Genomic DNA, 23,293 nt, shown 5'->3' with positions numbered 1-23,293 from the left:
TCTGGTTGCAGGCAGAACTGTTGGCTATCTATGTACCCTGTGGGACTTCTGGCATTATACTAATTTTTTAAAAGCAATTTTTCACATGCCCTTTTTGGTCTGACCCCCTATCATTGCTATTCCTGCCACATATTTTGATTTTGATTTTGTTCTGTGAACTGCCCAGAGACCTCCGGGTATAGGGCGGTATAGAATAAAATAAAATAAAAATAAAGAAGTTAAAATCAGAAAGCATAACAGAATGGAAAAGCTCTCAGCGGTTATTTAAAAGCTGGCACAGAAGGTGCTTGCTGGCAGGATTATCACACAGTAAAAGGTAAAGGACCTCTGGACGGTTAGGTGCAGTCATTGGCGACTTTGGGGTTGTGGCGCTCATCTCGCTTTTCAGGCCGTTTGTCCACAGACAGTTTTCGGGGTCATGTGGTCAGCAGGATTAAACCACTTCTGGCACAATGGGACACCATGACGAGTGCCAGAGCAGTCACGGAAATGCCTTTTACCTTCCCGCCACAGCGGTACCTATTTATCTACTTGCACTGGTGTGCTTTTGAACTGCTTGGTTAGCAGGAGCTGGGACAGAGCAACGGGAGCTCACCCGTCATGGGGGATCGAACTGCCAACCTTCTGATAGTCAAGCCCAAGAGGCTCAGTGGTTTAGGCCACAGCGCCACCCTAGTCACATAGTACTGGGCCAAGGACTCTGAAGTCTCGGTTTCTTGTTTCTGCCAAATTAGCTGTACCACCACCTTTGCCATTACTACTGGTGCTCCTTGTCAGGGGGTGAGATGCAAAGCAATTGAATTTAAGCAAAAGAGAAAAACTATGGCACTAGAGATGCATGAAGTCTAGTCAAATTTATTTGTTTAAAACCATTAACGATTGCCAAGCTAGGCAAAAGAGGCCTCTGGTATACAAATCAGCTGGGAAAATATAGCACAGAGGAAAAAGGAAATGTAACATGACAGTATCAGAAATGGTCCCCATTGCAACCACTATCCTTTTCTCACCAATGGCCAACCAGTGGCCCATGGGAAGCATGCGAGCAGGACAGGTGCAACTCCCCTCCAGACAGAACAAAAAATATACCGGTATATCTTAGCCATAGGCTACATTGCAGGAGGGGAATTTTTGGGATGAACAAAGGGAAACAACCTGACTTTAAATCCAGGTGGTTATTATTATTTTATTATTAATTATTTGTTTTTTTTAAATTCTGCCCTTCATCCTTAAGGAACCCTGGGTAGTAAACAAAAATGTTTTATAACAGTTAATACATTCTAAAGACAATTTCAGTCTTCCACCCAGCGGGTGGCGCAGTGGTCTAAACCACTGAGCCTCTTGGGCTTGCCGATCAGGAGATTGGCAGTTCGAATCCCCGCGACAGGGTGAGCTCCCATTGCTTGGTCCCAGCTCCTGCCAACCTAGCAGTTCAAAAGCGCGCCAGAAAGCGCAAGTACATAAATACCGTACAGCTCTGGCAACAAGGTAAATGGCGTTTCCATCCGCTGCCTGGTTCGCCAGAAGCGGCTTAGTCATGCTGGCCACATGACCCAGAAGCTGCGTACAAACGCCGGCTCCCTTGGCCTGTCAAGCGAGATGAGCGCCACAACCCCAGAGTCGTTTGTGACTGGACTTAACTGTCAGGGGTCCTTTACCTTTTAGCAGTTTGTGACCGACTCTGGGGTTGCGGCGTTCATCTCACTTTATTGGCTGAGGGAGCCGGTGTACAGCTTCCGGGTCATGTGGCCAGCATGATAAAGCCGCTTCTGGCAAACCAGAGCAGCACACGGAAATGCCGTTTACCTTTCCGCTGTAGCTGTACCTATTTATCTACTTGAACTTTGACATGCTTTCGAACTGCTAGGTTGTATCTGAAAAGAACAGTTATATATTACAATTATTGTTTGTTGTTGTTTAGTCGTTTAGTCGTGTCCGACTCTTCGTGACCCCATGGACCAGAGCATTTTTGTTATTTAAACTATAAATATCGTGCAATTATGGTTTGTTTCTCGAAGCGACACACCACCCGAGTTATGCTTGGTTTTTTGGCGAATTTTGACACACCAAGCTCAAAAGGTTGCCCATCACTGAACTAGAGCATGCACCAATCTGGTGAGACATCTGTGGCGGAATAGGGCCTGATGATGATTCCGGTTCATCATGGGTTAATCTATCACTCCCATTATAGGCAGGTGTTCCCTGGGAGGCGGAGCTAGATGGCATTCTAAATGGAGGGGAAACAACCGTTGAAAGGCAGTTGGGGGTTGGCAGTTGGGAGTAGAATGTTAGAGAGGGATGCAGGAGCTGCATTAACAAGTCTGTGTTATATAAAAAGAAGATATGTGCTTTTAAGAACCAGAGCAATCCATGTTTACAAGTTAAATAATAAAGTTAAATGTGCTTAAACGTTCACTGACTCGGCAGTGTCTTAGTACCTTCAGAGGTGTGACAAAGAGGCGAGAACAAAGCTTTATTTGGTGGCAGCGCCGTGATCCGAGTTCAAAGCTCACGCGCCTAGTTTGATTTGATTTTGTCAGGAATTTCCTGTGAGGAAAATGACACACGTAAGAAAACCCAGAGAGGCAAAAGGAGATGAAAGAGCAGATGGGTTGGAGGAAAAGGAAAACTCTAGTTCAGAACTGGAGATTTTGAAGATTAAGTTGGATACTTGGATTAATCGAATGCATTAGTTTTATGGATTAATCGAATACTATGAACTAAGAGTTTAAACAAATGAAATCATAAAGAAATATACATGTTCTCCAGTTAAATAAAGCTTTCATCTATGTTGTGTTAAATTGGATGTTCCTCCTTATTCCAGCAACGTATCTAAACTCAAAAGGGTGGTGACTGAAGAGTGGAAATAAAACTACGGTAAGCCTGAGGAGCAGGTGGATAGTTTGTATCTCAAAGTCAGGCACAGAGGAGGCAAGTGAAGGGAAAGAGTGCCTTGAAGTAGCTAGAGTGCTGAGGCAAACAGCTGCTGAGGTGAACCTGAGTTGAGCGGGAAACCTTACTGAGGGCACAAGATTGTTCCTGTAAAATTTGCCTAGAGTTTTTAAGGATACAGAGCCACGCTATTTGGAAAGCTGGAATTGTACTCTATGTACTAGCAAACCCATATATAAACAGGGAGTTTATTTGGGAGAAAGAAGGAATAGGGGTTTGTGTGATCCTCGACTGAATTCCTTCAGCACATTGTTAGTAATAGAGAAGTAAGGTTTGTCACAACATCTAGCTGATGTCCAGCCTCTTTAAGAAGCTAGAGCTCCTCAGTAAAGCAAGGAGCCTCCTGGACTCCCCCTGGCCAGAGAGGTGATTAGGCATGACTATATATTTTACTGAATTATGTTGTATACATTGCAGCAGCCTTTGGCGATATGCAATAAACTTGATACCGATACCGATACCGATAAGGCATGATGGTATTGATGGTGCTTTCTATCTCAGCATTACACAGTGAAACTAGAAGTTCAACGGGAGCACATGGAAAGTCCCACAGAACATTCAGAAATGCCCGAGAAATTAATCAGATTATGAGTGTGGAACTAGCTAACCCAACCCCTGCATTCACCCCCATTCCAAACCTCACCAGGCAGCTATTTTTCAATGACAAAAGGGTAATAATATTCACACAAACACCTATCCAGGAGATCATTTCTAACACCCTCTGTAGTGAACACCAGATCTAGGGGGATAACCTGCATTCTGTGCTGGGTGGATGACGCATCGAGATAGTGCCTTGGTTGTCATGACTGCCATGAAGTCCAGAGCTGGCCTAGCCAAGGTGGCTTTAACATGGACACTGAAGTCCCCCAGAACTAATGTCCTTGGCTTTTCCAACACCATGCCAGGGACCACCTCTGGCAGCCGAGGGAGGCAGTAGCGGAGGAACCCTCTCCAGCACCCGGGATGGGACACCGAGGGGCTGAGCGAACCGCCCGGTGACGCATGCACAACATCCGTACCGAGTGCGCATGTGTGGCATCCCGTATGGATGGCGCACGAGTGCAGCAGCCTCTACGGTCACCATGCGAGAGGCAGCCCGTACGGACGGCATGCAAGCCCCCTCCGCCCCCACTTTGTAAGCCCCTACAGGGAGGTAGTTGAGCTGTGGCGTGGATGGTATACCAATGAGATCCCAGTCCTGTGTTTGCCTCCCAGCACCAAGTACAAGCCCTCACATCCAGCTGGTTTACAGCTGGTCCTAGATGGGGTGACCCCCACCCTCCACAGAAAAATCAGGTCCACAGCTTGGGAGTCTGGGTTTATTGTGGGAGTCAAGTCATCTGAAAGACCCCTTCCACCCATATTGTCCTGTCTGCTCTCAAAGATCTACACAGAGACCATTCTTGTTTTCCTGCCACCACAGATAATGAGATTGGTGGGAAGAAGAGGGATGTTTTTTTTCTGCACAGCTCTGGAACGCCTCACCTGTTGATGTTGGCAAAGTCCATCACATTCAAATCATTTCAGCAACCTGTGAAAACATTTTCAGGTGGCTGTTAGATAGGCAACATTATTCAGATGTGGGGGCCTTTTACTTCTGGGGTTTTTTTTGTCAAGTTTCCGTCTCACCATGACTTAGTTCTCCCTTTCGCTATTTCTGATTGTGGGTGACCAAAATAAGAAACCACCAACGCTTATGGGAGCTCCAATGTCAAGAGATATAACAGGCTCATCTAGAAACCTTTTAATTTTCACAGCTCATATATGAAGACAACCACATATGTTTCTATATGACTGGTCAAAGAAGCAGAGAAGTATAAGCATAAGCAACATGTGAAAACTCACGCCTAGTGTGGGAGTCCTGGTATATATTTTTTTACAGACTAAACCAAAAGACAGATTGACAAAGGTCTCCACTGCCCTTAATCCTTGGGGCAGCCCCTCTTTTTAATTCTTGTCCCTCACTTTTCTTTTTAAACTGTCCCTGTTTTACATTTGTGATTTTTTAAAATGACAGAGGATATAGCTGCAGTGCTTCAAACATGTTTTGATATTTGTTTTTTTACAGTTCATCAAGCCACATTGGTGGCTATTACTCCTGTGGGAGAGAATTCCACAATTTGACCATGCCCCATGTGATTTCTTTGGGATTTATTGAATCTTCCAACATTGAGTTTCATTGGATGGCCCCAGTTTTACAAGGAGGGTGGAAAATCTCCCCACTTTCTTCACTCTTTGCCTAATCTTATATACCTTAATCACACCTCCTCCTTACTTGGCTCCTCCCCCCCCCCAATTTTTTAAAAACTCCCCAATGTTGTAATGTTTCCTCACAGGGCAGTTGCTCCATTCCCTTAATCATTTTGGGAAAAGGACTACTGTACAGATTATGTGTGGTGTGGGACAAAGGAGCTGAGCTGCAAGAAGATTGTTACGTCTCTACACATGCAGATGGAAGGAGAAGAAGTTTTATTTTATGTTAGGTAAAGGGACCCCTGACCATTAGGTCTAGTCGTGGATGACTCTGGGGTTGCGGTGCTCATCTTGCGTTATTGGCCGAGGGAGCCATAGCTGCCAAGTTATCCCTTTTTTACAGGGATTTTCCCTTATGCTGAATAGGCTTCCTCGCGAGAAAAGTGGAAACTTGGCAGCTATGGAGGGAGCCAGCGTACAGGTTCCAGGTCATGTGGCCAGCATGACTATGCTGCTTCTGGCGAACCAGAGCAGCACACAGAAACGCCGTTTACCTTCCCGCTGGAGCGGTACCTATTTATCTACATGCACTTTGATGTGCTGGGTTGGCAGGAGCTGGGACTGAGCAATGGGAGCTCACCCCGTCGCGGGGATTCGAACTGCCGGCCTTCTTATTGGCAAGCCCTAGGCTCTGTGGTTTAACCCTCAGCGCCACCCACTATTTTATGTTAGCTAATGTTAATTAAAGATTTAGCAGGGATTGACAATCTCATAAATAACCTCCCTTGTTGAAATTGGAAATGTTAACTTAGTATACATGGAGGAACCAATTGATGGATAGTTGTTTGAAAAGGAATTAAGTTAAAAAGCAAATATATTGCAAAGTAAAGTAAAGTAATAACGTCTGTAATGTTTGAAGATAAACTAGAAATAAGCGGGGAATATGATGGAATACTAAGGAGAACCGTTGACACATCCAGGAAGGCATGCAGGAAGTCAGATTGGGGGGAAATGACATCTGAAGGCAGCCCTTAGGAAGGGCATGCAGGACATCCAGGAAGGCATGCAGGAAGTCAGATTGGGGGGAAATGACATCTGAAGGCAGCCCTGTTTAGGGAAGTTTTAAATGACTGATGTTTTAATGTGTTTCTAATTTCTTGTTGGAAGCCACTGAGTGGCTGGAGAAACCCAGCCAGATGGGCGGGGTATAAGTAATAAATTATTACTATTACTATTACTAGGTGACCCAGGTGGCGCTGTGGGTTAAACCACAGAGTCTAGGGCTTGCTGATCAGAAGGACGGTGGTTCGAATCCCTGCAACGGGGTGAGCTCCCGTTGCTCAGTCCCTGCTCCTGCCCACCTAGCAGTTCGAAAGCACATAAAAGTACAAGTAGATAAATAGGTAACACTCCAGTGGGAAAGTAAACAGCCTTTCCGTGCACTGCTCTGGTTCACCAGAAGCAGCTTAGTCATGCTGGCCACATGACCCGGAAGCTGTCTGCGGACAAACGCCGGCCCCCTCGGCCAGTAACGCGAGATGAGTGCCGCAGAGTCAGACACAACTGGACCTAATGGTCAGAGGTCCCTTTACATTTTACCTCTACCATATCTAAACTGTGCAGCTGTATATATGATTAAGCCATACAGGTCTCAGATACCACCGGAATACTAATCTGTATAAATAGGTACCGCTCCAGCGGGAAGGTAAACGGCATTTCCGTGTGCTGCTCTGGTTCCTCAGAAGCAGCTTTGTCATGCTGGCCACATGACCTGGAAGCTGTCTGCGGACAAATGCCAGCTCCCTCGGCCTATAGAGCGATATGAGTGCCGCAACCCCAGAGTCGGACACGACTGGACCTGATGGTCAGGGGCCCCTTTACCTTTACCTTATTACTATTACTATTATTATGTAGAGATTTTTTTTTTTGCAAAAACCCCTAATTTTTTGGGGCTCTTTTCTTAATTTTCTTCTAGATATATAACACCCCCTTTTAGAGGAGGCACCCAGAATTGTACATATGATTCCAAGTGCAGTTGCAACAGATCTGTACATCAACTTACTGTATAGACGAGGAGTAGTCAACCTTTTTATATCTACCACCCACTAATGCATCTTTCTTGCTGGTAAAATTTCCTTCCCGCCCACCAGTGCTCGATGGAAGGAGGATTCAGCTTGTGCCATAAAACCCCCAACCACCCACCTAGAACCCTGAAATGCCCACTAGTGGGCAGTAGGGACCAGGTTGACAACCCCTGAAAGAGACGGTTTTATGTTCAGTCCTTTTCCTAATGATCCCTAGCATGGAATTCACTTTTCTCACAGCTTCAGCACACTGGGCCGACATCTTCATCAAGCTCTCCACCACGAACCCATGGTCTAGTTCCTAGTGAGTCACCACCAGTTCATACCTCATTAGCATATTTGTGAAATTAGGATATTTTGCTTTACCTTACACTGAATGAGCATTAGAATGGAAATTGCAGTTCGCCCAGTTTTGGATCTCCACAGAATCCCCTTTTCTTCTAACCATCCTGCCAATTTGGTGTCATCAGCAAAGCTGGCTATCTCCCTGCTCACTCCTAACTCTAAATCACTTTAAAAAACAACCATGGGTTCCAGTACTAATACTTGGGGGAATTTGGGGCATTGGGAAAGATGGTTTGGTCTTCAGTTTCTGTTTTCTCCCCTCCCACCATAGAATTGCATCCTTAGCCCTTTGCTTGGTCCCACCAACCTCACAGGTACACCTGGTGGGGATGCAGGAGAGGTCCTTCTTGGTGTCTGCTCCCAAACTTTGGAACTCCCTCCCTAAAGAAGCCAGACTGGCTCCTTCCTTGTTGTCCTTCCACTGGCAGGTGAAGACTTTCTTGTTCCAAAAGGCTTTGGGGAACTGCCTGCTTCTAATGAACGGGCTAGTGCTGTGCTATTTTTATTTTTATTATTGTGTGTGTGTGTGTGTGCAAGTGCTGGCTTGCTTGCCCCCACAGAATATTGAGGAGCCCGAGTCCCCTCCTTGAAAATTTCAGGGGGTCCCGGGCCCCTCGCTCACCCCAATGGTGCCCCTGTGTGTGTATAGATAGATAGTTTTAGTCCTATCAATTCTTTATTGTTTTTAATTATCGCTGTTTCTATGTTTTTTTTAGCAATCCTTATTTTTTTACCTATAAGCCACCTTGAGTCCTGTAACACAGAAAGGAAACAAATTAATAAAAGCATTGTTTCTCTTCTTTAAAGGAAGGGTTTATTTATATGGCAACTTTAGCAAACACAAGACGAAACTTAAATCATGTGCAGTGTTTAGGAGTTACAGCAGCAGGAAAGCAGCTGTGTTACAAGAACTGAAAGTAGCTCTTCCCATCAGTGGCGCCTTGGGGGTTGGGCATAAGATAAAACAGGGTCAACAGCTTGACGACTAGAAAACGAAACAAATGTGGAAAGGCGAACAAAGGCCTCTCTGTTTATTGATTCAATTCCTTTTTATTGTATCAGAGCAACCAGCCATCAGACAGTTTCAGGGAACAAAGCCCCGGGATCAGTGCTTTTTTTTTCTGGAGGGACGCAGGGGGACGCATACCCCTAAACATTTTGTGAATCTAAGTTTAACCTCATTGAGGGTCAGTATTTCAATATGAGTAGGGGAATGAGAGTACCCCTAAAAAGATTTTTTATATAGGAAAAAAAGCAGTCCCTGGGATCATTGAGTTTCATATGGGACAACGATCAGGAAAACAAAAAAGGCATATGAGGAAAGAAGGAAATGCAATGCAAATGAATATAATAGAAAAGAAGCTTTGCAAATGTATCCTTTACAGCACCTTTTCAAACCTGCTAACATAGTTTTTGCAAAAGGGACACACCTGCCATGATAGGACAAGGGGTGCATTAATTTCTGGTTGCTGGGCTTCCTTTTGAATTTTAACAACAACAGCAAAACACACGGAAGGCCTGTAGCTCAGTGCTAGGCCCTCTCCAGGGAGAATTGTAAGGTTTGGAGGTTATAATAAAAGTTTCCATTTGCTCCCTTACCTGGTTGGACTCTGTCCCAACGTCTCACCAAAGGTTTAGGTGACAGTTCCCCTTTTACAAAGCAAAGCTCTATTCCCCTCAAGGGAGCAGGCCGCTTGCTGTTCAGAATCCATCAGGTCAGGAGGAGTTGCAAAAATCACACAGTAGAAAAATGTCTCTTCCTCTTTTGAAACCAAGAGATGCCAGTTGATGGAAATATCCTTAGAGTGAATTCAGAAGAATAAAGGAGCACAATCCTCGCCTTCACCAGCTTTGCAAACAGACTGCTGCACCCAATTTGGTGCCCAATGTATAAGAAAGTAATGCAATGGCATCGTTTCTCAGAAGAATCACATCATATGAGGAGCTGCTTGGAACTTTGGAGACAGAAAAAGTATCAACAGCTGCCATCTAGCGGGAGGTCTGCAGTATTGTGAAAGGAATACACAGAAAGCTGACAATTCGCTAGCAGGCTAAGAAATTTGGTGTATGACGAACTGCACAGCTTGGGATCAGGATACCTGAAAGATTGTCTCACCCCTTATATACCCAATTGATCACTGTGCTCTTCAGGCAAGGGCCTCCGGCTGATACCATCTTATTAGGAGGTCCGTTCTGCACAATGCAGGAATGGGGTCTTTAGGATTGTGACAGCTACCTTTTTGGAATCCCCTCCCTCTCTGAGTATTTGACAGGTGCTTCCTCTGTTGTCTTTTCAGCTCCTACTGAAGAACTGCCTCTTTCAACAAGTCTTTAAGGATCTTTCCCAGTCTGCATTGGAATTGCTTTTAACATGCTTTTAAAGATGGTTTAAATAATCTTCTTCTTCTTCTTCTTCTTCTTCTTCTTCTTCTTCTTCTTCTTCTTCTTCTTCTTCTTCTTCTTCTTCTCCTCCACCTCCTCCTCCTCCTCCTCCTCCTCCTCCTCCTCCTCCTCCTCCTCCTCCTCCTCCTCCTCCTTCTCCTCCTTCTTCTTCTTCTTTGAATTTATATATCACCCTATACCTGGGGGGTCTCAGGGCAGTTCACAGAATACAATCAAGATATAAAACCACAAAATCTATCTATGTATAAAAATGTAGGCATTGCGTGCGCAGATGTCCCAGCCTTTCACCATAACCGCTGAACCAAATTGCAACAAATTTGGGCAAAACGTACCTTGCCTATCAGGGAGGGATCTAGCATTTAAAAATTATCAAAAAACCACAACTTTCACACCGTATCGCCAATGTATGGAGATACAGAGGGAGGGGCCAACACTCCCTGGGGACAACAGAGGGCTTAGACAAAAGTGCATGCTGGGAAACAGAACCCAGAAGCTGACAGTTCCTTCTCCAAGGGTGGGGGCCAAGGTATGGAGGAACACTCCCCGGAGACAACAGAGGGCTCAGACGGGGGTGGGGGAGGGGGGCTTGATAGCTCATGAGTCAGGACAGGGTGGGGACAGTCACAGGGATGAACTGGGGGTGGGGGAGAAGGGGGTAGGATAAGTCATGTGTCTGGACAGAGTGGGGGGAATCACAGGAAAGAACCACAGCAATGCGTGGCCGGGTCAGCTAGACCCTAATAAAAATAAAAACAACAACCCACTCGTAAACAACAACAGTAACTTAAAAGTAAATTTTAAAAAAGTTTACAGATGTTTAGCCACTGTGGCAAACCACAATGCCGGTGCATGGGCCATCACATCCAGACTGACTTACTGTAAAGAAGAAACCCCTTATCAGGGCAGGGAGCAGGTGGTAAAGGACTCCTGGACAGTTAAGTCCAGTCAAAGGTAACTATGGGGTTGTGGCGCTCATCTCGGTTTCAGGCCAAGGGAGCCGGTGTTTGTCCACAGACAGCTTTCCAGGTCATGTGGCCAGCATGACTAAACTGCTTCTGCCACAACGGGACACCGCGATGGAGACCAGAGCCTACAGAAACACTGTTTACCTTCCTGCCACAGCGGTACCTATTTATCTACTTGCACTGGTGTACTTTCGAACTGCTAGGTTGGCAGGAGCGGGGACAGAGCAATGGGAGCTCACTCTGTTGCAGGGATTCAAACCGCCAACCTTTTGATCGGCAAGCCCAAGAGGCTCAGTGGTTTAAACCACAGCGCCACCCACAGGTGGAGGGATGTGTGTAAAGACTTGCCTCACAGGGTAAGTGATTCAACCAGCAAAAGCATGCAACCAATATGGCAAGGGAGCAATCCAAAAGATGTAGGCAGCTACAGCAATTGCAAGTTAGTTGCCCTACTAGAAGACAAGATTGCCCTACTGGAAGGCCAGGTCCAGCAGCTTCAGGCCCATGTATCTACGCTCCAGGGAATTAAAGAGCTGGGTCATTCCTTGGATGCAGCAGAGCACACTGTCTGCATCAAGGAGGAGACAGGGGACATCCCTGAGGAGGAGGTCAGTTCCCCAAGAGAGCAGCCAGATGTATGGAGGAACGTGACTCATAGAAGCAGAAGGCCCAGGGATCGCTCTGAGTGTTTAGAACTACACAATCGATTTGAAGTGCTCTCCCTTAACACGGAAGACAAGGAACAGACTCCATTTGAAGATCTCTCCCTCATCACAGTTGATCAGGAAAATGAAGACGAGCAGCAAAGTCAGTCCCCCGGGAATATGCAGGTAACCTTGGAAGGGACAGCATGTGGAAGAATCCTGACCAAGCCTATGAAGAGGTGTGTAGTGGTGATAGGGGATTCCCTACTGAGGGGTACAGAAGCAGTGATCTGTGGGCCTGACAAGATGTCTCGAGAGGTGTGCTGTCTCCCCGGGGCCAAGATCAAAGATGTAACAGAACGGCTGCAAGGAATCATAAAACCCACTGACAAATACCCCTACCTTTTGGTCCATGTGGGAACCAATGACACTGCAAGCCATGGCCTCCAGAAGATCAAAAGTGATTATGAGGCTCTGGGCAGGAAGTTGAAGCAATTAAATGCACAGATTGTCATCTCATCTGTCCTCCCAGTTGAACGACATGGCCCAGGGAGAGAGGGAAAAATAGGGGAAGTGAACAACTGGCTTCGCAAATGGTGCAAACAGGAACGGTTTGGATTCTTAGATCACAGTCTGCAGTTTCTTGAAGATGGACTTCTGGCAAGTGATGGGCTGCATCTCACAAAGGTTGGGAGGAATGTTTTTGCCATGAAACTCAAAAACCTCATTAGGAGGGCTTTAAACTGACTTATGTGGGGGAGGGAGACAGTGGTCCTGAAGGTAGGAGTCTATCAAGTTCTGAAGATGATCATCCAAATGTCAAGGACCAAATGGAGCAAGCAGCATGCAGACCTAGTGGTGGGAGGGAAATATCCTTAAATAAGAGACATGGGGGAAATGATCAATGGTCTTCAATGTCTGTATACTAATGCACAGAGCATGGGAAATAAACAAGATGTACTTGAGCTCTTGGTACAGCAAACTAAATATGACATAATAAGCATCACTGAAACCTGGTGGGATGAGTCTCATGACTGGAATGTAGTAATAGAGGGATACAATCTATTTCAGAGAAATAGACCAAACAGGAAAGGAGGAGGAGTAGCGTTATATGTCAGGGATGTGTATACCTGTGAAGAGATCCAGGATTTAAAACTTCAAAGCCAAACTGAGAGTATCTGGGTCAAAATTAAGGGAGAGAAAAATATCAGGGATCTCATTGTGGGAGTTTACTATAGACCCCCAAGCCAAACTGAGGACACAGATGATGCCTTCCTGGAACAGATGACCAGGCATTCTAAAGGAAGTGAGATAGTAGTAATGGGGGATTTCAACTATCCTGATATTTGTTGGATGTCAAACTCAGCCAAGAGCATAAGGTTGAACAGATTCCTCACTGGCCTTGCAGAAAATTTCATGGTCCAGAAAGTGGGAGAAGCAACAAGAGGATCAGCCATTTTAGATCTGGTCCTAACCAATAGTGATGACCTGGTTAGTGGGGTAGAAGTGGCAGGATTATTAGGTGGGATTGATCATGCTCTTCTGGAGTTTATTATTTAGCAGAAAGGAGCTGATTTAAAATGGATATGTACAAAACATGGAAAAAGGGGGAAACCACCAGAGAGGAATTCAAACAAATAGCCAGCACGTGTCGAGACAAAGTCAGAAAAGCTAAAGCACAGAATTAACTCAGACTTGCTAGAGAGGTTAAAAGCAACAAAAATGGCTTTTATGTGTGTAGCAAAAGGAAGAACAAGGAAACAGTGGGGTCACTTAGAGGAGAAGATGGTGAAATGCGAACAGGGGATAGAGAAAGGGCAGAACTCCTCAACGCCTTCTTTGCCTCAGTCTTCTCCAAAAAAGAAAACAATGCCCGACCTGAAGAATATGGAGCTGATCATTCAGCAGGGGAAACACAGCCCAGAATAAGTAAGGAGGTAGTACAAGAATACTTGGCTAGTTTAGATGTATTCAAGTCTCCAGGGCCAGATGAACTACATCCAAGAGTATTAAAAGAACTGGCAGAGGTGATTTCAGAACCACTGGCAATAATCTTTGAAAATTTCTGGAGAACAGGCGAGGTTCCAGCAGACTGGAGGAGGGCAAATGTTGTCCTTATTTTCAAAAAGAGGGAAAGAGAGGACCCAAACAATTACCGCCCAGTCAGCCTGACATCAATACCAGGAAAGATTCTAGAGCAGATCATTAAGCAAACGGTCTGTGAGCACCTAGAAAGAAACGCTGTGATTAGCCAGGTGTCACCCATCCTGTATTTGTGCCTTTCATTTCTTTTGCCCAAGTGTAGTACTTTACATTTCTCCTTGTTAAAATTCATCTTGTTTGCTTTGGCCCAGTTGTCTAATCTGTTAAGGTCATTTTGAAGTGTGATCCTGTCCTCTGGGGTATTAGTCACCCCACCCAATTTGGTGTCATCTGCAAACTAGCGGCGCGCGCAGTTTGACCCATCTTTTTGATCTAGGGCAGCAAGTCTGACACGTTTGTTAGGGGGGACCTAGGCCTCTTCCTCTTCCCCCTTGACTTCAAGGTTTTCAAGATGGAGGTGGAGGGAACAACCGTTGTCACCTGCAATTCCTGTGCAATGTTTGTTTTCTCGCCAAAGGATGTGGGTAGCTACACGTGCAACAATTGCAAGTTGGTTGCCCTACTAGAAAACAAGGTTCCCCTTCTGGAAGAGAAGGTGCAGCAGCTTCAGGGGCGTGTATCTACGCTCCAGAGAATTAAGGAGCTGGAGCTTTTCTTGGATGCAGCAGAGCACACTGTCTGCACCAAGGAGGAGACAGGGGATCTCCCTGAGGAGGAGGTCAGTTCCCCAACACAGCAGCCAGATGTATGGAGGAACGTGACTCATAGAAGTAGAAGGCCCAGGGATCGCTCTGAGTGCTTAGAATTACACAACCGTTTTGAAGTGCTCATGGAAGACGAGGAACAGACTCCACCTGAGGATCTCTCCCTCATCACAGTTGATGAGGAATATGAAGACGAGCAGCAAAGTCAGTCCTCCGGGAATATGCAGGTAACCTTGGAAGGGACAGCACATGGAAGAATCCCAACCAAGCCTATGAAGAGGCGTGTAGTGGTGATAGGGGATTCCCTACTGAGGGGTACAGAAGCAGTGATCTGTGGGCCTGACAAGATGTCTCGAGAGGTGTGCTGTCTACCTGGGGCCAAGATCAAAGATGTAACAGAACGGCTGCAAGGAATCATAAAACCCACCGACAAATACCCCTTCCTTTTGGTGCATGTGGGAACCAATGACACTGCAAGCCATAGCTTACAGAAGATCAAAAATGATTATGAGGCTCTGGGCAGGAAGTTGAAGCAATTAGATGCACAAATTGTCATCTCTTCTGTCCTCCCAGTTGAACGACATGGCCCAGGGAGAGAGGGAAAAATAGGGGAAGTGAACAACTGGCTTCGCAAATGGTGCAAACAGGAACGGTTTGGATTCCTAGATCACGGTCTGCAGTTTCTTGAAGATGGACTTCTGGCAAGTGATGGACTGCACCTCACAAAAGTTGGGAGGAATGTTTTTGCCACAAAACTCAAAAACCTCATCAGGAGGGCTTTAAACTGACTTATGTGGGGGAGGGAGACAGTGGTCCTGAAGGTAGGAGTCTATCAAATGCTGAAGATGATCATCCAAATGTCAAGGACCAAATGGAGCAAGCAGCATGCAGACCTAGTGGTGGGACGAAAATATCCTTAAATAAGAGACATGGGGGAATGATCAACGGTCTTCAATGTCTGTATACTAATGCACAGAGCATGGGAAATAAACAAGATGAACTTGAGCTCTTGGTACAGCAAACTAAATATGACATAATAGGCATCACTGAAACCTGGTGGGATGAGTCTCATGACTGGAATGTAGTAATAGAGGGATACAATCTATTTAAGAGAAATAGACCAAACAGGAAAGGAGGAGGAGTAGCTTTATATGTTAGGGATATGTATACCTGTGAAGAGATCCAGGATTTAAAACTTCAAAGCCAAATTGAGAGTATCTGGGTCAAAATTAAGGGAGAGAAAAACAACAGTGATCTCATTGTGGGAGTTTACTATAGATCCCCAAGCCAAACTGAGGACACAGATGATGCCTTCCTGGAACAGATGGCCAAGCATTCCAAAGGAAGTGAGATAGTAGTAATGGGGGATTTCAACTATCCTGATATTTGTTGGATGTCAAACTCAGCCAAGAGCATAAGGTCGAACAGATTCCTCACTGGCCTTGCAGACAACTTCATTGTCCAGAAAGTGGGAGAAGCAACAAGAGGATCAGCCATTTTAGATCTGGTCCTAACCAATAGTGATGACTTGGTTAGTGGGGTAGAAGTGGCAGGATCATTAGGTGGGAGTGACCATGCTCTTCTGGAGTTTATTATCCAGCGGAAAGGAGCAACCAAGCATACTAAGGTCCAAATTCTAGACTTTAAGAAAACCGACTTCAGAAAACTTAGGGAAACGCTGGGTGAAATCCCATGGACAGTAATACTAAAAGCGAAGGGAGTTCATGATGGTTGGGAGTTTGTTAAAAGGGAGATATTAAAAGCACAACTTCAGGCAATACCAATGAGACGGAAACATGGAAGGTGCCTAAAGAAGCCAGGCTGGCTATCTAAAGAACTTTTGACTGAGTTAAGATTTAAAAGGGATATGTACAAAAAATGGAAAAGGGGGGAAATCTCCAGAGAGGAATTCAAACATATAGCCAGCACGTGTAGAGACAAAGTCAGAAAAGCTAAAGCACAGAATGAACTCAGGCTCGCTAGAGAGGTTAAAAGCAACAAAAAGGGCTTTTATGGGTATGTCCGTAGCAAAAGGAAAAACAAGGAAACAGTGGGGTCACTCAGAGGAGAAGATGGTGAAATGCAAACAGGGGACAGAGAAAGGGCAGAACTCCTCAATGCCTTCTTTGCCTCAGTCTTCTCCAAGAAAGAAAACAACGCCCAACCTGAAGAATATGGAGCAGATGATTCAGCCCGGGAAACACAGCCCAGAATAAGTAAGGAGGTAGTACAAGAATACTTGGCTAGTTTAGATGTATTCAAGTCTCCAGGGCCAGATGAACTACATCCAAGAGTATTAAAAGAACTGGCAGAGGTGATTTCAGAACCACTGGCAATAATCTTTGAAAATTCCTGGAGAACAGGCGAAGTTCCAGCAGACTGGAGGAGGGCAAATGTTGTCCCTATTTTCAAAAAGGGGAAAAGAGAGGACCCAAACAATTACCGCCCAGTCAGCCTGACATCAATACCAGGAAAGATTCTAGAGCAGATCATTAAGCAAACAGTCTGTGAGCACCTAGAAAGAAACTCTGTGATCACTAAAAGTCAGCATGGGTTCCTGAAAAATAAGTCATGTCAGACTAATCTGATCTCATTTTTTGACAGAATTACAAGCCTGGTAGATGAAGGGAACGCTGTGGATGTAGCCTATCTTGATTTCAGCAAGGCCTTTGACAAGGTGCCCCATGATATTCTTGTAAAGAAGCTGGTAAAATGTGGGCTAGACAATGCTACCATTCAGTGGATTTGTAGCTGGATTACTGACCGAACCCAAAGGGTGCTCATCAATGGCTCCTCCTCATCCTGGAGAGTAGTGACTAGTGGGGTGCCACAGGGTTCTGTCTTGGGCCCAGTCTTGTTCAACATCTTTATCAATGACTTGGATGATGGGCTTGAGGGCATCCTGAGCAAGTTTGCAGATGACACCAAATTGGGAGGGGTGGCTAACACCCCAGAGGACAGGATCACACTTCAGAATGACCTTAACAGATTAGACAACTGGGCCAAAGCAAACAAGATGAATTTTAACAAGGAGAAATGTAAAGTACTACACTTGGGCAAAAAAAATGAAAGGCACAAATACAGGATGGGAGACACCTGGCTTGAGAGCAGTACATGTGAAAAGGATCTAGGAGTCTTGGTAGACCACAAACTTGACATGAGTCAGCAGTGTGATGCAGCAGCTAAAAAAGCCAATGCAATTCTGGACTGCATCAATAGGAGTATAGCATCTAGATCAAGGGAAGTAATAGTACCACTGTATTCTGCTCTGGTCAGACCTCACCTGGAGTACTGTGTCCAGTTCTGGGCACCACAGTTCAAGAAGGATACTGATAAGCTGGAACGTGTCCAGAAGAGGGCAACCAAAATGGTCAAAGGCCTGGAAACGATGCCTTATGAGGAACGGCTTAGGGAGCTGGGTATGTTTAGCCTGGAGAAGAGAAGGTTAAGGGGTGATATGATAACCATGTTCAAATATATAAAAGGATGTCATATAGAGGAGGGAGAAAGGTTGTTTTCTGCTGCTCCAGAGAAGCGGACACGGAGCAATGGATTCAAACTTCAAGAAAGAAGATTCCACCTAAACATTAGGAAGAACTTCATGACAGTAAGAGCTGTTCGGCAGTGGAATTTGCTGCCAAGGAGTGTGGTGGAGTCTCCTTCTTTGGAGGTCTTTAAGCAGAGGCTTGACAGCCATCTGTCAGGAATGCTTTGATGGTGTTTCCTGCTTGGCAGGGGGTTGGACTGGATGGCCCTTGTGGTCTCTTCCAACTCTATGATTCTATGATTCTATGATTCTAACTTGCTCAGGATGCCCTCAAGCCCATCATCCAGTCCATTAGTTTTCTACATCATCCACCCAGTATCTAATGGTTTAGTGGGTGTCTTATGTGCCACTTTATCCTTTCAATCATCCATTTATTTTGTAATCTATATTGCAAATTTACAGTCAAAGCCAGGTTTGGATAACTTATGAGGGCACTTACTATAACCAAAGAGAGAAGTGGTGTTATCTAATTGACCATGCTAGGGGATCTGGCTGTCTATTAGCCACCAAGACAGACATTTAAGGTTACTTTCATATAAAGCCCCAAATTGCTCTGAACCAAGTTACCTAAAAGAATGACCTCCCCTCCATTGCCTGGCCTGAACAATAAATAAACAAGTGAAACCCGATTAGTAGCAGAGGTCGGGGTGCCGGGTACATGGGAACGCCTGCCCATCGACTCCTACTCTGACGAAGACGGCCAGAGTCTTTTTTGGGGGCCTATGAAATGGGGGGCAGGGGGGCCTTCTCTACATTCAACACAACCCTGCTGTCTGTGTCTTACCTGCCAACAAAACTCACATCCAATATTAGACTCAGCCACAGCAATGCATGGCCGGGTACAGCTAGTGTTATTATAATATTATTATTGTCATTCATTCATTCATTCATTCCCTGGCTTTTCCCCTGACTGAAACTCAAGACGGCTTACAGAGAAAAATAAGAACAGCTAAAAACAAATAAGAAAAACAGTAGTTAAACAAACAATTAAACACTGATAGAATTAAAATTGCATATATACACATATTTAATCTATTAAAACTATACAAATAATCACAATAAAAACAGCATGGCACCACCCCTTTCATTAGAAACAGTCAGTTCTCCAAAGCCTGTTGGAACAAGAAAGTCTTCACCTGCCAGAGGAAGGACAACAAGGAGGGAGTCAGTCTGGCTTCTCTAGGGAGGGAGTTCCAAAGTCTGGGAGTAGCCGCCAAGAAGGTCCTTGAGGGTTTTTTTAGTATGGAGAACAAGATGTCGAAAGGAGTGTGTGTAGCTAATTATGAATGGGGACACATGAAGATACTCAAATGAGCACAGATCCCTTCTGACAAACCCATTTAAGCTCTGTGCTGCACAGCTCAGAATAGATTTTATTGTCTTCTAAAGCGCCACAGCTGCCTTCTTCAGGTTGCATTGCTGGAAATCTGTGGCGAGAAGGGATGAAACCACCGTCAATGTACGTATACATTGAAATTCCTCAGTACACCCTGAAGGTCTTGCTGAAGCTAAGTAGGTCTAGGTCTGGTCAATACCTGGATGACTGACTGACTGAGAACCCCATGTACGCCACCCTCTGTGAGGGAGGTATGACATCTTCCATGATGGAAGAAAGATGGAGCAGAAATCTAAGAAATGAAAGTGTTGAACAAGGTAGCTCTAGTGAATTCAACAGGGCTGATGTATCAGCAGGCAATTTGGCGTATGCTTTGTGTAGAAAAGATGAGCAGAGCTCATCGTGTATAGACATGGTAACCTCTTGCCAGGCTTCAGGGAATCAATCCAACCCCCCTCCCTCATGGCAGGCGGCCGGTAATGGAAAAACAAGAAGCTCTTACCAAGGTATTGGTATAATGACATTGTTTTGAGTAAAGTCCCACCCCCTCCGTCTTTCCTATTATATGTCATCCCTGCGTCAGCTGATCTGTGCTTTCTGCCTCTGAGCTTTCCGTTATTCTGCTCTCAATGCCCGCTGGGTCCTGTGTGTGTGTGTGTGTGTCCGTCCTGGAATGATTTCTAAAGACACTGAGTCTGTCAGCTCTTTCTCCCCTGGTGTTTCTTCTTCCTGCTGCTCCTTTCCCAAGATTTCCCAGCTTCTCCCTTCTGCAGCCTCTGAACTATGACCTTCTGCAAACCACTGTTCTAAATATATACTGTCCTCCTCCTCTTGGGAATGTCCGGGGGTGGGGGGCAGTCTCCACCATTCCTCCTCAGCCCAGTCCCTGACACATCTACAGCATTCTTTATCGTAGCTCTTATTGCAAGTTCACCATGCAAAACTATTGATTTGCACCATTTTTTCCTACACGGGTGTTTCACTACTCACAATTTCTCTTTTAACAAAGAGCCATTGATCCAGATCCATTTTTTCTTTGGCGATGACACGCTAAGTCCAACCCATACTTGCTTCTCATTCTTCTGGACGAATTCCTATAAAATATGATTTAATCAAACAGGAGCTGGGGAATAGGTCTTAGCACCTACACCTGCCCTCACAAATCCCGATAGCCTTCACATGCCCATTTTTTTTTATTTTTTTGCAGTGAAGACTATTGCTTGGGTGAGAAGCATTTAAATTCTTTTGCAGCTAGGTCATGGATGTGGGAATGCTCAGGGATGCAGGAGAGGATATATTATTTGATTATATCCTATTCCAACTTTCAGTAGCACCTTAAAGACCAACTAAGTTTTTATTTTGGTATGAGCTTTCGTGTGCATGCACACTTCGTCAGATACACTATCTGATGAAGTGTGCATGCACACGAAAGCTCATACCAAAATAAAAACTTAGTTGGTCTTTAAGGTGCTACTGAAGGAATTTTTTTATTTTGCTTCGACTCAGACCAACACGGCTACCTACCTGTAACTATTCCAACTTTGTTAACAAGCTCCACAAATTAGCAGAGGTACATTCCCCTTTTAAACTCACAGCAGCAGCGTTTGCTCAGGTTTGCTAAAACCTCTATAATAATACTGTCCTGGTATTTCCCCCTTTTATTCCCTCCTAAAAGATAAGACACGACACAGCCTTGTGTAAGAGTATAAAAAGAGTTTACTCACACCACCCTGTTCACAATATGATCCCAGAAGGCAGACTAGCTTAGAAAAGATATATACCCTTGGAGACTACATGATAGGGAGATAGCTCCTTTGTCCTTTCTTGGCTGGAAACATTTCTGGTTAAGGAGACATTGTCCCTTTGAGAGTGAAGTCAAAAGAGAGAGAACATGGCTGCAGCCCAGTGCTTTTGTGTTACCTGCACACAGGTGAAGCCACACCCACTTCATGCAGAGGAGGTCTGTCTCAGCCCAGAAGGAAACAGGAAATTCCGACTGGCTGGTCTATGTCCACTCTAGGGATGTTGTACTTGACTGCTCTTGTGTTTCACATCCCACAATGGAGCCAGAAATTGCTGGCTGCCTCAGTGCAGCAGTCTGCCGCCTACAATTTGGTGCTGAGGAGGCAGCCCTGAAGAAGACACATGACAGGGAACTTCTCTTTGGGATTCTCCTTCCAGGTTGATATGAGGACAAGGATGCCCCCTCCTTGATATTCTTCCCCAACACCCTCCCTGCAGTCTATACTCTGGGAATACAGAGGCTTTGTGGGTGAGTGGTTCTCGGTTCCAAGGAATAGAGCAGTGGTATGTAGCTTCAGGGTACTACATCTTGAACCACTGTTGTCACTCGAGGTGCAAGTGGCCTCTGTGGCAAGGAGTGCCTTTTTATCAGCTTTGGCTGGTAAGTCAGCTGTTGCTAATGGGTCAGATTCAATTAAATAGTAGTGGGATGTATCTTCACTGAAGCAGTCAATGCAACACTTCCTGTTGCCTAGAGTAGACACACAGGGGAACGGTGCTCCAGATAGGGAGGACTTCCTGTCATACCTGCTCTGGAGCCTCCTCCTCCTGTGTGTGACCAGGTAGATGGGCGTGACCCTAGCAGACCCTGCAAAGTCATCTTCCTTTTTTCCTTCCTAGCTCAGATTTCTTTGCTCTCCAAATGTAACTGCAATCACAAGATAAAGCCTGCCTTCAGATTTACTGCTATGAACTGAATGTAAGTGAACTTTACTCTTATTTTTAAAGAAGACTGACGTGTTATTATTACAGTGGTACCTCTACTTACGAATAACTCTACTTACGAATGTTTCTACTTACGAACGGAGCTCTGTCAGCCATCTTGGATGCGGTTTAAATAGGATTTTTTCTACTTACGAATTTTTAGATAGGGTTGCTTCTACTTACGATTTTTTTCTCCCAATGCATTCCTATGGGATTCGACTTACAATTTTTTTTTCGACTTGCGAATGTGCGTTCGGAACGCATTAAATTCGTAAGTAGAGGTACCACTGTATTATTATTTTAGGAGGGAAATGGAAGGGAAATTTTACCAGGAACAGTCCAGACTGGACAAGCCAGACTGGATCGCTTAACTTAAACGATTCTAACGAATCGATCAACTTGCTTCCAGCAATGTGCAATGAAACGTGCTCTGCTGCTTGCTCACTAGCATGAGTGAGGAGGGATAATATTTAATCAATATATCCTCTCCTACTTTCCTTAACATTCCCACAATAATTGCATTAGTAGGTGTCAGTGCAATGACTCCTGCTTGTGCAAAGGGAATTTCTCCCTCCTCCTGGGGCCCCCATTCCTCCCCCAGATTGGCTCTGGGCGGTCAGGAGAACCCCAGAACAGCACATGGGGGGAGGAGGAGAGGGGGAGATAAGTTCCATTAGGCAAGCAGAGATGCTTGCTCTGATGGAGCGATCTCCTTAGCGATGCGCTGAATCTTACCCCATCTAAAGTAAATACATGCACTGCAGTTCATGCGTTGATAACCTCCTAACTAGATTGCAAGGATCTGGTTGGCCACTGTGGGAATGGACTGCTAGACTTAGATGAGTCTTTGGCCTAATCACCTGGGTTCTTCTGATGACGTGTAGTCACATGAACATATGGATCTCAAAGCATGAAAGTTCCCCATATGTACTTCTGTGCCCCTTCAAATCTATGGTGAACTGTATCCTAATTTTGACAGTGATCCTTCACATTGCTGGCTTACGCATTAATAAGGGCGAATATCTCTATTCTGTAATAGAGATAAAGCATGAAAGAGGGGGGGGGAATCATTGTCTGGATTGAATATTGTGTACCTGTTCTTCCTGACCATCAATCATTAGTAGGTGAGACTTCTTGGCTATACAGTCTTCCTTGCTCTTCTTCCAGGACTGAATTGTTTTAGAAAACCAGTAGCATTTATTCTTGTGCGGGTACCACTGCGTGGGGCACAGGTGGCAACTTCCATTCCCTAAGAAGAAGAAATTCCCATTGTTTTTAATTTGGATTTATACC

At 45.1% G+C, this 23,293-nt stretch overlaps 1 protein-coding gene across 7 annotated transcripts in view; it reads right to left on the bottom strand.

The window, feature by feature from the left end:
* LOC118081057 (C-type lectin domain family 2 member B) overlaps positions 1-23,293 on the bottom strand; it is a 74,173-nt gene that overhangs the window by 40,907 nt on the left and 9,973 nt on the right. Inside the window, exons 1-4 of one of the 7 annotated variants that reach the window (XR_015948485.1) lie at positions 9,171-9,547; positions 7,879-8,324; positions 4,435-4,480; positions 2,456-2,544 (exon numbers count right to left, since the gene is read on the bottom strand). Coding sequence is in view for 2 of the 7 variants with exons in the window: in XM_088663403.1 (XP_088519529.1) it covers positions 19,244-19,364; positions 20,264-20,367; positions 23,095-23,249 (380 nt within the window). In the remaining 5 variants the exon portion in view is untranslated. Of the gene's footprint in view, positions 1-2,455; positions 2,545-4,434; positions 4,481-7,857; positions 8,325-9,170; positions 9,548-18,940; positions 19,365-20,263; positions 20,368-23,094; positions 23,250-23,293 lie in introns of those variants that run through there. The other 6 variants (XR_015948484.1, XM_088663411.1, XR_015948486.1 and 3 more) reach the window with 6 other exon arrangements.

Source organism: Zootoca vivipara, chromosome 2 (genome assembly GCF_965207765.1).
Source record: "Zootoca vivipara chromosome 2, rZooViv2.hap1.1, whole genome shotgun sequence".
NCBI classification, from domain to species: Eukaryota; Metazoa; Chordata; class Lepidosauria; order Squamata; family Lacertidae; genus Zootoca; species Zootoca vivipara.
Note: the sequence above shows the minus strand (reverse complement) of the source record. Positions and strands in the feature narration are given on the sequence as shown.